This window comes from Trachinotus anak, unplaced genomic scaffold (genome assembly GCF_046630095.1).
Source record: "Trachinotus anak isolate AG129_WGS33_773 ecotype Australia unplaced genomic scaffold, CSIRO_AGI_Tana_v1 ptg000016l, whole genome shotgun sequence".
Classification (NCBI taxonomy): Eukaryota; Metazoa; Chordata; class Actinopteri; order Carangiformes; family Carangidae; genus Trachinotus; species Trachinotus anak.
In genome coordinates, this window is record NW_027273867.1 from 15,693,697 (window position 1) to 15,708,492 (window position 14,796).

Sequence of the window (14,796 nt, forward strand, 5' to 3'; positions counted from 1 at the left end):
ATTCACTCATTCACTCCTCCCTACTCACTATCCAGGTAGTTCTATATAGAGGACTATATAGTGCCCATCAGTAAAACTGAAAAAACACTTTCGGACACTATTTGGGTCATTTTCTGTCTTTCAATGTGTTCGGTCCAGATTTTTCTACCTTTCTGGTATGAATGAAAAGATAGACCTCATGTTGGATTTACCTCTTGCTTTTATGAAAACTGCACAATCAAGAAATGCCAAGCCATTGCTCTGCATCTTCTTCTTAATGATTCTGCCACTCGTTTCCCTAGTTAAGTAGTCACAGCCTTACCCTCCACATTGTTATTCTCAAAATGTATATTTAAACCAGTGGGCACCTGTCAGTATCCAATGTATCCAAACCAATCTACTACTAAGTGGTGTATCAGCAAAAATCCAAAAAACAGTAAAGTACCTGGCCAGGGTTACACTCAGTTTGTTTGGTCAGGTTGGGCGCCTGCTGTTGTCAATATATCCTGTCCATTGTCATCACACATGAATATTGGCGTGAAAATTTCCAGTGTGTGCCCTTGAACTTCCCCAAATCATTTTCAGTCAGACATCAGTAAGTCTGATCACAGCTCCTACAGCAGCTTCCCAGAGGTTGATGCGATGGTGATCTACACTATCCAGTGACTGTAAGCAATTAATTGCCTTCTTTCTTTGTAGCTGTTGGTGGTATCTCTTTTGTATATCACTTGCACTTGAATCACTAAGGAGTGCACATACCGTGAACTTATAGTCCTCCAGGTTCAATACTCTGAATCTGCCCCATCTCCCCAGGGAGGGTGGTGGGCCCCTTCTCAGAGGTGTAAATGCCTTCTCTTGTGTGTTTAGGGATGTTCCTCTTCTGGATGACTGACTCTGTGTTGCTTATCAGATCTACAACCGGAATGCATTCAGGTGGAGTGGCAAAGTTCAATCCCTGAACTAAATCACTGCCTCTGTCTGGGTAATTTCAGGTCACTGATGTCACTTGGTAGTCATATGAGTCACTGAAATAACATCAAGGAAGAGGTAAGGAGTCACTGATTAAGAGCAGCTTTGATTTTTGTTATTGTGTTGGATAAAGTATAGTAATTGATCATTCCAGAGATTTTAAATTCAAGGCTTACGTCTCTCTATGGCATATATTTGTATTTGTTATATGTATGTGTGACTATATGTATGGTTACTGTAATGTTACTGTCATTTAGTCATTTACCGTATTTTCCAGACTATAAGGCGCACTTAAAAGCCTTTAATTTTCTCAAAAAATCACAGTGCGCCTTATAATCCGGAGCGCCTTATATATGGATTAATTCTGGTTGTGCTTACTTACCTCGAAGCGATTTTGTGTGGTACACAGCGCTCACGGGGCTCTGTCAAAATGTTTTAGTACGACTTTGGTAAACTACAAAGCCGCACCGCTTGCAGCATTACGGCTATCGTAGTCAGGAGCGTCGCGGAGTAATACATACTGTGCTTCACCATAATATTATGGTGTGTGTGTATAAGGACCTATAAGGAGTTATTGTGAATACGCTAACGTTTGATTTAGCGGTATCAAACTGTGTTTTTTTTACGTGTTACAACTGAACAAGGTTGAGAGTTATTGTGAACGCGTTTAATAAAGTTTGACTGACTTACCTGACTGTTTTGTTTCGCTTAATGCGCCTTATAGTCCGGTGCGCCTTATATATGAAAAAAGTTCGAAAATAGACCATTCATTGACAGTGCGCCTTATAATCCAGTGCGCCCTATAGTGCGGAAAATACGGTATTTGAATTCATAGTCTTAGTTAAAAAAGCAGCTCAGGGCAGACAAATTGGAAAAGATGCAACATAATGTTATTTGTTCACCTCAAGCTTCAAGAACATGGTCACCCATGACTATATTGTGATGAGGAGCATGGTGTTAAGGCTGTGAGACTGAACCTCCTTTTACTTGTGGTTCCAGTGTAAATTCAGAGAATGGAGCTGATTTGACAGTTTAATGTGCCAGGACTGTTTCCCTCAGCATGGTCCCTTTTAGATACACAGGATGCCCATGTAGCCGCCACCTGGCCACTCACATAGATACAGTATATTTCAGTATTGATCATGTGACTAAATGGACTTTACCTCCGGCCAGCATCTAAATACAAATGACATCAAATGTATTTTTCAAGTGGACTGTACAAATATTTACATGTGCACATACTGTACAGTATAATCCACTATATTTGCACCTACCTACACCATATGTTTGTGTAAAATGCATAAAATGAAACAGAGTTCTTTGTAGTATGTACTGTAGTGTGACATGGCGTACAACACTATGTACACAGATCATCACATACCGAAGAATCCTATAATCGACAACAGCATACAGTACACTCCACATCCACATTCCATATTTGCCTCTCTCCTACACACACCTTTGATTATAAAGTTCAGCATACACAAGCATTCATGGTTTGTTTGCCTCATTCTCTTTCACATACACAATCACAAAGGCATGCGTAGTCTGTCTGTCTTTCTGTCCCTCTCACGGACACACACACAGAGATATAGTTTTTGAAGAGGTTTCTTCCAAAATTCTTTACATTTTGTTTTGGAAAAGCATTTTAGAGGTCAGTATTTCTAAAATTTCTGAAATTAATTTTCAAGTGTTATTCATTTTGTTATCCAAACTTCTGTTAACCTCCTGTTTTCATTATTTGTTTTCATTTTGTGTCGTGTAGTAGTTCAAATGGGTGGATGGTAAATTTTCAGTGAATTTTCATCTGAGAATAAACCTCTTCATATCCAGTCAACCACATACACATACAGGTTTAGGTGACTTTACCTCGACAAATTGGAGCAGGAAAGTCCCAGACAGCAGTGTTTCCAGCATTGGTGATGCAAGTGAGTGTGGCATGGCCGTCTAAGACGTAACCAGGAACACAGCTGTACCGCACACGGTCTCCCACAGCAAAACGGCCGCCACCACTTAGTACTGCTTTGGGTGGGACACCAGGGTTTCCACAAGACGTGCTGTGTAGTTCTGGGGAGAAAAACAGAGAGAGAAAGAAAAATTTACCAAATTGAGGCTTTTTCAATGTCTTTTTGGAATTACCTGTCACATGACCAAATATACCCAGTTATCACACAGTGATTAACCTCTGGAGCATCCTAGCCTCAGCCACACACTGCAAAACACAATTTAATTGTCAGAGACAGCTTGTAACATATTGTCACTATTGGCTGTTCTTGAACGCTACAGCAAGCATACAATTAGCCATATCCTTAGCCCTACATATATATATACATATACATACATACATACATACACACACACACACACATACATTGCTAAGTATAATGGCTGTAAAAGGACATTTTGACTGCACTCCCAGTCAAAGACTAAACTCAGCCTCAAAGAAAGCAGGAGAAGTAATGTAAAATGTTTTATAGCAAATCATATTATTTCTCTAAGATACATTAACAGTTCTGTGCCTATGACATATGTACAGGTGTGCATATATACATCCACATACACAAACACATACACACAACAGAGCAAGGAATAGAGGGAGAGAAGTGTTATTAGAAGCCATAAACCCAGGAAGTAGATGGGAGAACAGGGACCAACTCTGGTCTTATTGTTTGAACTTGATTGATACAACTATAAAACTGTTCAGACAGATAGGGGGTTAGGGAGAAGGGGAGAGACAGACAGGGTGAGGGGGAGGAGAGCAGAGAGAGACGGAAAGAGGGGGAAGTAAAGAAAACGAGAGACAGAGTATGCCCAACATGACAGATGGAACTATGAGACTACTCAGACAGGAGCTAGAGACGACAGAAAGTTAAAGAGGAGGAGAGAAGAAGAGGAAGGAAGAAGTCAACAATAACAGTGAGAAAAACCAATCTCAGTATGCTCCCAAATGAGAGGTGGAGCCAGAGCTGCACTTTTCTTAAATTGTCACCAGAAACTCTGAAAACCTTGCAGTGCTTTATTCCTTAAACTTAACAAATATACACAATAAGCTTCAAATAAAATGCCAATAGTACAGCTGCAGGGGGATCCTTTCCAAAAATTGCCATTCACAAAGCAGACAGAGAGTAGACAAAATTTGATATCAGGAAGTGAACTATTTAAGTGATTCTTAGATTACTTGGCTGATTGATTCATTTGTATAATTACTTTATTGTCATACCTCTGAATTATACTCCCATCCCTCTCTCTACCTCTGTACCTCCACTGACGCCGACAATTATGTGGACATTTTCAATTTCTCAGTGGACACACGCGTGCACACACACACACACACACACACACACACACACACACACACACACACACACACACACACACACACACACACACACACACACACACACACTATCTTTCAGTTTGCTTGAAATGAATGTTGCCTCTTTTTCATTATTAGCATCTATCTTGAATGTGATGAGGTCCACTAGACCAGAGCTCATGGATCATTTAAAAATAGATGTAACTAGAACAGAAAGAAGTAACTTAGCCACTGAATTTGTTACCTAAAAAACGCAGAGCATCCCTTCAAGTACTTTAATTAGTTGATATAAAGTTTGTGTTTAAGGCTTTCTGTAAAGGGTATATTAAATCCTGAGCATGGAAAGCATATACAAGAGAAGAATTATTTTGCTAAAGATTCCCCCCCCCACTTATCTTCACACAAACACACAGATACAGAAACGCACACTGACAAGACACACTTGGACACTAGCACACATGCACATACACACACAACTAGGGTAATCCATCACTGTGGCGACCTCCTGTGCTCTATTGTGTCTGGATGTCAGGTTGGCCTAGTGTTGTGACCTGCTGCCCTATCGATTTTACCAGTCAGTGTGGCCCTACTCTGTGTCAGGATGTTTGTTACTCAGTGTCCTATCAGACACACGTTTACTCTCACCAACACACACACACACACACACACACACACACACACACACACACACACACACACACACACACACACACACACACACACACACAGGGTGTCAATCTGTCAGTGACTCAAGGTGCTATCAGAAAAACACATACCAAGGATTTCCCCTTTTAACCATTTGATTTTTATTCAGTGCCTTCCTTCATATTTTCATTGTACCTACCTTTGTTCTATCACATATCTTTTTCATAGAGTTTTTACTCTTCCTCTGCTTCATTTCCCCTTTTTTCTTTCTTACTTCTTTTATCCATCTGTTTCTGCTTCTTTAGCCTTTTATTTTTTATCTCTAATTCTCATTTTTTAATCTCTCCCTCCTCTTTCTTCAATGTCTCCGTCTGTCACACTCCACCCATCCCCTCCCTCCTGTTCCTCCACTCCCTCCTCCTCAAGTAAAAACTTTGATAACATGCCAGTTACTTGCCCCTCTCTCTCTCTCTCTCTCTCTCTCATTCCATCCATACCACTATATCACCCCTTCTGTGCATCCCTTCATTCCTCCTTGCTTTCTCTGCCTAGTTTATTGTGAACATCACATACTTTCATTACACTAGTTTATTCAGTAGCCAGCGGCTACACCACACTCCTTTCCATGTTTTATTGCTGCCTGCTCTCTCTTATTTATTCTCTCTTACCCTCACTTCTTCCTCCTCTCTATTCTCTCTCTTTATCTATCTATCTCTGCCTCTCTTTCCCTGTCTCTGTCTCTCCCCAGTTTACCATAACCATGATTTCAGTCTCAGTTGCTTCATTACAAGCTGCTGCTTTTATGGGCCATCTGTAGAACTATCTACATTTGTCACAAATACACACACACACACACACACACACACACACACACACACACACACACACACACACAGGGGCACAAAAAGTCCTGCATGCAGAGCAGACACTAGCATACAGCTACTCTGATGAACACACACTCCCTTACTAACACACACAGACAGACACACACATACAAACACACACAGACACCCACACACACACACACATAGTCGTGTCTACATGACTTCAGAGGACAGTACATTGAGTTCCATTCAATTCCTAGAGACTTACTCCTACCTCAACTAAACATACTACTTACTTAACCCTAACCTCTTTACGTTATGGGGACTTGCTTTTGTCTCAACATTGAAGACAAGTCCCCATAATGTGACTGTGTAAACAGATTCAGGCCCCCACAACCTGAGTAATGCTTGAACCACACACACACATGCACACACACCCACACAAACACAACCATTTACCTGGCTTTTATTTCTCCCTAGATAAGCAATTACAGTTGAGTCTAGGTACAGAACACAAAACCGAGAGGGAGGGAGTGAGATGGGAGAAAAGAAGTGAGTAGTGGGTAAAAGCAGGAGCAAAGTGCTGGAAAAGAGAGAGAATGCTGCCATGCTTTAAGAGTTTTAAGTGAGACGGATGACACTGCAGATGGGAGGATTGGAGAGGGGGAGTGAAGGACAGCAAAGACAGAGAGAGAGAAACAGAGAAGAAGACAGAAATAAGAAAGAGAGGAAAAAACAGAGAGGGATGATTCACTGAGTTTGGAGGTTTTACACCTCCGTCAGCATTAACTTTTATAAAAGATGAACCAGGTTTTATACCGCAAGAGAATAGATGCTGAATGCTTGAAAATAAAGCATGGAATTTGTAACAAGAAACCACTTACATGGATTTCCATTTACTACATCTAAAAAATGATTTTCAGAATTCTTTTCAAGACATTTTCCATAAAAGATGTGCGGTTTATAAGAATTGTAACAGAACAGATGGATGCGTCCTCAGGTCTGTAACAAACAGATATGTGTTCTGGGGTATTCAGATCTATAAAAGGTTTCACCGGCTGTCAACTTCAGAGTCAGTTGCCTGTCAGTCTGATTTATTCAACACTTTGACCAACTCTTTTTATAGACTTGTGAAGAACTTGTGTCATAAAACATTTTTAGTCGTTAAGTTAATGAAATTTTATGGTGTCAGCTGTGCATCATTTTTGTGGTCTTGTGGCCTCCCTCTGACAAAGCCAGAAGTAAAAACACAGATTTAGTTTCACAGTGACCTCAGTCTGTTTATAATACTATGACTGCTTAGATAACACAGTGCCCATTCAGTTTACATGACCATACATTGTTATCTTTAGGGCATTACAAAAAACGTCAAATGCTTTAAAGAACAATTGTTGTTAACGCTATTGCTAATTGCCTCTTGTCATAGTATTATACATCCCTGTGGATCAGTGATATGGTTTATTTTGGAAAGAGCATCATACAGAAGCCAGACAAGCAGATATCTGAAGTTGGATATGTCCTTGTTTTCTTGTTTTAACATCACTAAATTAGAAGCCTCTAGATTTGCTGAAGTTAAATGTCATCTGGAATGTGAACTGGCAAGGAAAAACTGATTTGAAAATATCTTAACTTTGGTACTATCACAACTAATACTGAAAAGACGGGGAATTAAGCAAAAACTATGGAAAAAAGGAACTTATCATGCTGCTTTAACAATCTCAGAAATTATAATATAAGGGATTTTTAATGGTTCACCATACCTTTTACCTTTTCAAATTGTTGCTCACTAAGCCCCTTCATGTTTGTCTATTCTTACAACACAAAGGCAATTTGATTAGTTACACTTTGTTTAGCAAAGCAAGCAGGAATGTCTACTGGGACTAGAATACCCATCATATATATTGTAATGGACCTATGCACTTTTTGTTCTTTACAGACCTCTAAATTTAGTTTGCAAAACATGGAAAGTTAGAGAAAAGTTCAGCTGAGGTTTAAAAGGTTACAGTGCAGTTTTGGAAACAATGTTTTAGTTGAAAACATAAGCCATTTTGTGCCCATTTCGCTCAACTATAACACATCCATACTGTATATGTAGAATTTTGACAATGGATTTTTTTCCCCCAAACACTCCCTCCATTGTTAGAAAGTTGCTGCAGAGCTGTCAAGCAACTGTCATTAATCCTATGATTCAGGCGATGTCCTCAAATTCTAACTACAACAGCTCAACAATCAGGCATAGGATAATATGGAATTATCCTACATGGCTATGTTCTTTTCAATATGAAAAAATTAATGGCAAGATGAGATATACGGCATTTTAAAATCGTGACACCTTTTTGTGCAAAAGCATTAACAGCATAAAATGTTCTTTCAGGATCATGTTGAGCAAACACTGAGCAGAAAGAAGATGGATGGGAAGGATATGAGGAAAGAATGAGTGCAATGTTTTCTCCTGGACATGGTTACTTGATGCATAAACTCATAGACATACACATTTGAACACATTGTTCAATGGTCAGATGATAACATTTTTTACAACAGCTAAGAGATGGAAAACCGCAATCGATTTTCAATGAGCAGTAAAAAACTACTGTATATATGGACTCTTTCTAATAAAAGCTTCAAGAGTATGATAGAGACAGACAAAAGGAGCCAACTAAAATGGTCAGCGCTTAATAAGTACTTAAGGAAGAACGCACTTCACCCTTAATTTATGGTGATAACACTAGGTCTTCATGGCATTAAAACAGACCTCTACACAACAAGGGCAGGAAAGATATAATGCAAGCAGTACAACAAGCACCAACAGTTCTGGCCTCCTCCAACCATCACCATCCACAGTCCAATAAGAGGAACAGCAGGGAGTGAGATTATGGACGACTCCCCAAAGTGAAGCATGGCAGAAGCACCAGCAACATAACTACCCATTTAACTTTTTTCATTCATGTCCCATTCTAAAGAAGCAACTTTAGATTAATTATAACCAGAGTACTGCTTACACAGGCACAAAAAAAGTCAGAATTTTTATTTTTCTTAGATTCAGCTCAAGCAGAATGGTCCTCATGATAGAGGAACATTTCCTGATTTGTGAAACAGGAGAAGGTCTTTTACTTGATCTAAAGAAGGTACATGAAGAATTATAGTTACTTCCGTTCATCCCTAACCCTGACTGATTTTAACATTTTGGTTACTCTTTTATTTTTTCATCGCAAAGACTTTGTACGAAGAATAGGTCGGATAACTGTGGTGTAAGTAAAGTTATATGCTTCTCATGAATGAAAATGCCTAATTTAGTGGATTAATAAAAATGCCTAAATACCAAAGAGTACACTTCTGCAGTATTTGTGCAAAGATAACAGCCATGTTCAACCTCCGCAGATTACAGCAGGGAAACCATTTAGAGTTGCTGGCTTTATAGTGAGTTCCATTTCTGCACCAATCATCCACTCGATTTGTGATTACATGACAACTTAACACGCAATGTTCCTAAATGCTCCACAACTTTGCATTATGGTAAAGCTTCATGATGATAGCACAATTTATCTGCTTAATCATGCTGCCAAGATACATTTTTTGTCTAATTGGACTCTTAGGGACATAGTCAGAGACATACTTATATTTTTATAATTTGGAAAGGAGGTATATCAATTAAAGGTAAAATCCAAAGTACAGCTGTGAAGGACCTACAGGGTTATGTTAATGTTGTCTTACTTTATAAGTTTTATGTGTACAGGAGCAATTTCCTAAGTTATGGCAAAAAAATGTGTTTTTGTGAGGTCACAGTGACCTTGATCTTTGACCACCAAAATCTTATACATATAGGTTGTGTCCGAAATCTCTCACTCATTCCCTACTCATCATTCCAAGGAGTTCTATATAGAGGTCTACATAGTGAGCTCATCAGTAAAATTGAAAAACACTATCGGACATTACTTGGGTAATTATTTCTGCATCGTGTTTCAGTTTTTCACTGTGCGCACAAGGCATGATGGTATATATCGCTAGGTTAGTGACCACCGGTTGTACACAATTTTTTATGATGCATTGTGGGGTACTATGAGTCCACTATATAGGGTATAATAATTCTCACTATACAGGGTATAATAATTCTCACTATACATTCAGGCAGCACTACAAAATGGCAAACTAACCACATAGTGGACTTTATAGTGAGTAGTGAGTGATTTCAGACACAGCCCAAGTGATTGTTGGTGCCAAATTTGAAGAAATTCCCTTAAAGTGTAATGGAGATATTGTTTTCACAACAATGGGATGGATGGACGGACACCACAAAAACCTAATGCCTCCGGCCCAGACTCTGACCAGAGCAAAGGCATAAAAAGGTCATCCAATATCAATATTCTGTCTGGTGTTAGATTTATTTAACAGCATAAAATGTTCTTTCAGGATCATGTTGAGCAAACACTGAGCAGAAAGAAGATGGATGGGAAGGATATGAGGAAAGAATGAGTGCAATGTTTTCTCCTGGACATGGTTACTTGATGCATAAACTCATAGACATACACATTTGAACACATTGTTCAATGGTCAGATGATAACATTTTTTACAACAGCTAAGAGATGGAAAACCGCAATCGATTTTCAATGAGCAGTAAAAAACTACTGTATATATGGACTCTTTCTAATAAAAGCTTCAAGAGTATGATAGAGACAGACAAAAGGAGCCAACTAAAATGGTCAGCGCTTAATAAGTACTTAAGGAAGAACGCACTTCACCCTTAATTTATGGTGATAACACTAGGTCTTCATGGCATTAAAACAGACCTCTACACAACAAGGGCAGGAAAGATATAATGCAAGCAGTACAACAAGCACCAACAGTTCTGGCCTCCTCCAACCATCACCATCCACAGTCCAATAAGAGGAACAGCAGGGAGTGAGATTATGGACGACTCCCCAAAGTGAAGCATGGCAGAAGCACCAGCAACATAACTACCCATTTAACTTTTTTCATTCATGTCCCATTCTAAAGAAGCAACTTTAGATTAATTATAACCAGAGTACTGCTTACACAGGCACAAAAAAAGTCAGAATTTTTATTTTTCTTAGATTCAGCTCAAGCAGAATGGTCCTCATGATAGAGGAACATTTCCTGATTTGTGAAACAGGAGAAGGTCTTTTACTTGATCTAAAGAAGGTACATGAAGAATTATAGTTACTTCCGTTCATCCCTAACCCTGACTGATTTTAACATTTTGGTTACTCTTTTATTTTTTCATCGCAAAGACTTTGTACGAAGAATAGGTCGGATAACTGTGGTGTAAGTAAAGTTATATGCTTCTCATGAATGAAAATGCCTAATTTAGTGGATTAATAAAAATGCCTAAATACCAAAGAGTACACTTCTGCAGTATTTGTGCAAAGATAACAGCCATGTTCAACCTCCGCAGATTACAGCAGGGAAACCATTTAGAGTTGCTGGCTTTATAGTGAGTTCCATTTCTGCACCAATCATCCACTCGATTTGTGATTACATGACAACTTAACACGCAATGTTCCTAAATGCTCCACAACTTTGCATTATGGTAAAGCTTCATGATGATAGCACAATTTATCTGCTTAATCATGCTGCCAAGATACATTTTTTGTCTAATTGGACTCTTAGGGACATAGTCAGAGACATACTTATATTTTTATAATTTGGAAAGGAGGTATATCAATTAAAGGTAAAATCCAAAGTACAGCTGTGAAGGACCTACAGGGTTATGTTAATGTTGTCTTACTTTATAAGTTTTATGTGTACAGGAGCAATTTCCTAAGTTATGGCAAAAAAATGTGTTTTTGTGAGGTCACAGTGACCTTGATCTTTGACCACCAAAATCTTATACATATAGGTTGTGTCCGAAATCTCTCACTCATTCCCTACTCATCATTCCAAGGAGTTCTATATAGAGGTCTACATAGTGAGCTCATCAGTAAAATTGAAAAACACTATCGGACATTACTTGGGTAATTATTTCTGCATCGTGTTTCAGTTTTTCACTGTGCGCACAAGGCATGATGGTATATATCGCTAGGTTAGTGACCACCGGTTGTACACAATTTTTTATGATGCATTGTGGGGTACTATGAGTCCACTATATAGGGTATAATAATTCTCACTATACAGGGTATAATAATTCTCACTATACATTCAGGCAGCACTACAAAATGGCAAACTAACCACATAGTGGACTTTATAGTGAGTAGTGAGTGATTTCAGACACAGCCCAAGTGATTGTTGGTGCCAAATTTGAAGAAATTCCCTTAAAGTGTAATGGAGATATTGTTTTCACAACAATGGGATGGATGGACGGACACCACAAAAACCTAATGCCTCCGGCCCAGACTCTGACCAGAGCAAAGGCATAAAAAGGTCATCCAATATCAATATTCTGTCTGGTGTTAGATTTATTTTGTCTTCTATGACCCTGTATACAGAGTCAAGGACAGGAATTTAACTTCTCTAATAATCCATACATGGAACACACGCATTGGACTTGCAATTCCCTCAGAAACTGTTGATTGGAGGCTGCTTGGTGATGATGTGATTATAATTATGATTAATTATGAAAACATTAATGAAGGGGAAATGGACTAAGAGGTAGCAGAAGGGGTGTGTGTCAGAGAGAGACAGAAAGATTCTGAGGGAGTGTTAAAGCAGGAAAAAGGCAGAGCTCCCATAAAGAGTAAGAGCTGTTCAAAGCACAAGATCATCTGGCTTAAAGATCAGTTAACACACACAACTGTGTTGCTAATGAGCGTAACCTCTAGTGGAGATCAAACACTATGAAGTCAGAGCAACAGACCAGTGGTGTCTTTCTGGGTTTATTACATGCCACTACACATACAATCACACACACTCACAGGCGTACACACACGTACACTTGTGAGAACACTCATTGACATAATGCATTCCCGAGCCCCAAACCCTAAATTTAACCAACATAAAAATAATGCCTAACCCCAGGCATTACCCTAACCCTGATCTAAACCTAATTCTAACCGGAGCCCTAAAACCTTAAGGTCTCAAGGTTCAAGTCTTAATTCTCACAGTAAGAGCAGTCTTGACAATTGCCTTATTGCTCTGTGAGAACAATAATCATCTGTATTCATAATACTTTAGTCATGAAGCTGCTTCAAGCAGCCTCGTGTCCATAACCACGACAATATATTCTGTATATACAGATGGTACCTGACAGAATTGTCTGAGGTAAAACTGCCTATTTTGGCAATTCAAAATGATCAATGATGATGTTAAATTAATGAGGTAGATTACCACCAAACTGACATGGAAATACCCAGAAGATGCTGGTGTTAAAGCTACAGTATGAAAGTACATGTATTTCAATGGTATTTACTAAATCTTATTACCCACAATCACTGCTGGTTAGGCTAAAATTGATTCCTTAGCCTATCTTAGGCTTAGGTCTGTTTACGTTTTATAATACTGGTTGAATATAAATCATTTTATGAACCACTCTGCTTACAAAATTATTTCATCAATAGAACTAATAAGAACACACTCACACTAATGCTGTGAAGTGAATAGTCTGGTCTTTCTTCGAAATGCAGTTCAGTTAAGTATAAACTTTCATATGATAGAAATACAAAATTAGAGGCAGCCGGGTGAGGATACAATTTAATGAGACTGGGTGAAACAAGTTAATCATTTTGAGCAAGACAATAACCCTGTCCAACACAATTACCTTATTTTTGTGGCTAGAATATCCATCTAAGGATGTTAGTTGAAAAGATGTACTTTTCCAGCCTTGCAATTTCCCTCTATGTAATTGAATGAGCAGATAATGATGGCAGTCTGACTGCTCACAAAGAAACATGGGGATGTCAATTATAAGGCCTTTACCTCCACTTCACTGGGGTGTGTGCACGCGCTAGTGCCTGTGTACCAATGTCTGCATGTCATTGCATGTATAAACAAGGATAAGTGTGTGTGTGTGTGTGTGTGTGTGTGTGTGTGTGTGTGTGTGTGTTTGTGTGTGTGTGTGTGTTTGTGTCTATGTCTGTGTCTGTGTCTGTGTGGGTAAAGCTCCTTGATGCAGTGATCAATGTTTCTCAGAGGCATGGTTCAATAAACCATTAGATTTCCCCCTAAAGACATCCTGCCAACAGAACTTCATTAGACCTACACACATTCAAAAAAACAACAAAAATACCACACAAACCCCCTTCTCTTACTAATTGTTCTGTCATGACTTCTGTCTCAGCCTTGTTTATAGGCCTCCTGTCAGACTATACCTGCCCACCAGATATCCCCAAACTTTCTTCCTGTTTGCATCTGCTCACCAATCACTGGAACCTCCCCACTTATCTACACACCTTTTCCCCCTTTTTTTTCATTCTTCCTGGTAATTATACCACCCCTTTCCCCCCAGTTGTTTGCTCTGTCTGTTTCTATGTTTGCAGCTTCATACCTGTATGAAGTTACCGGTTGCCTGCCTGTCCCTCTATCTACGGGCCTGGTCCTCATCATTTTATCCATTAAAGGTCCTTCATTGTACCAGCTTGCTTATTTGTCTGAGCTCGGGTTCTCAGTCCTTGGACCCAGCAGACAAGCTCCTACTCAGCCTGACATTTTCCTAGGAGGACTTTGGAATGTCTAAAGACAATTTTCCTAATGAAAGCCAGACTTCCTGGAGTCACTGACTACCTGGAAGTGGGACCCTGAATTTGTCCAAGAGGTAGCCCTCTATAGGTCTTCAGCCCTGATCCATATCCTGTTTCTTGGAGGCATATCACCTTTACCAACTGTATGACCATGCCGCATGCCTCCTAAACACCTGCCAGTCTGTTTATCCTGCAGCAAGCCTCCAGTCTACACTCCAGTTGGCCAACCTCCAGCCTGTGTCAGGGTCAACTAGCAGTGGACATGCTAGCCACCTGCTTGACTTCCTGTGGGCAAAGCCCAGTTCTACACCACAGATGTGCCTGCCATCCTTCAGCCCGCTTCTGCACCAGCTAGCTTTGGGCATGACAGCCACCAGCCTTCTGCCTCAAGTCTGCTTCCACGCTGGGTAGCCTTCAGCTTGATCCTGCCCCTGA

At 39.5% G+C, this 14,796-nt stretch overlaps 1 protein-coding gene across 5 annotated transcripts in view; it reads right to left on the bottom strand.

The window, feature by feature from the left end:
- The window catches only part of LOC139634681 (CUB and sushi domain-containing protein 3-like), a 334,573-nt gene that overhangs the window by 190,520 nt on the left and 129,257 nt on the right, over positions 1-14,796 (bottom strand). For all 5 annotated transcript variants that reach the window (XM_071501310.1, XM_071501309.1, XM_071501308.1 and 2 more), the window contains exon 4: positions 2,818-3,015. In XM_071501310.1, coding sequence (XP_071357411.1) covers positions 2,818-3,015 — 198 coding nt within the window. The remainder of the gene's footprint in view (positions 1-2,817; positions 3,016-14,796) is intronic.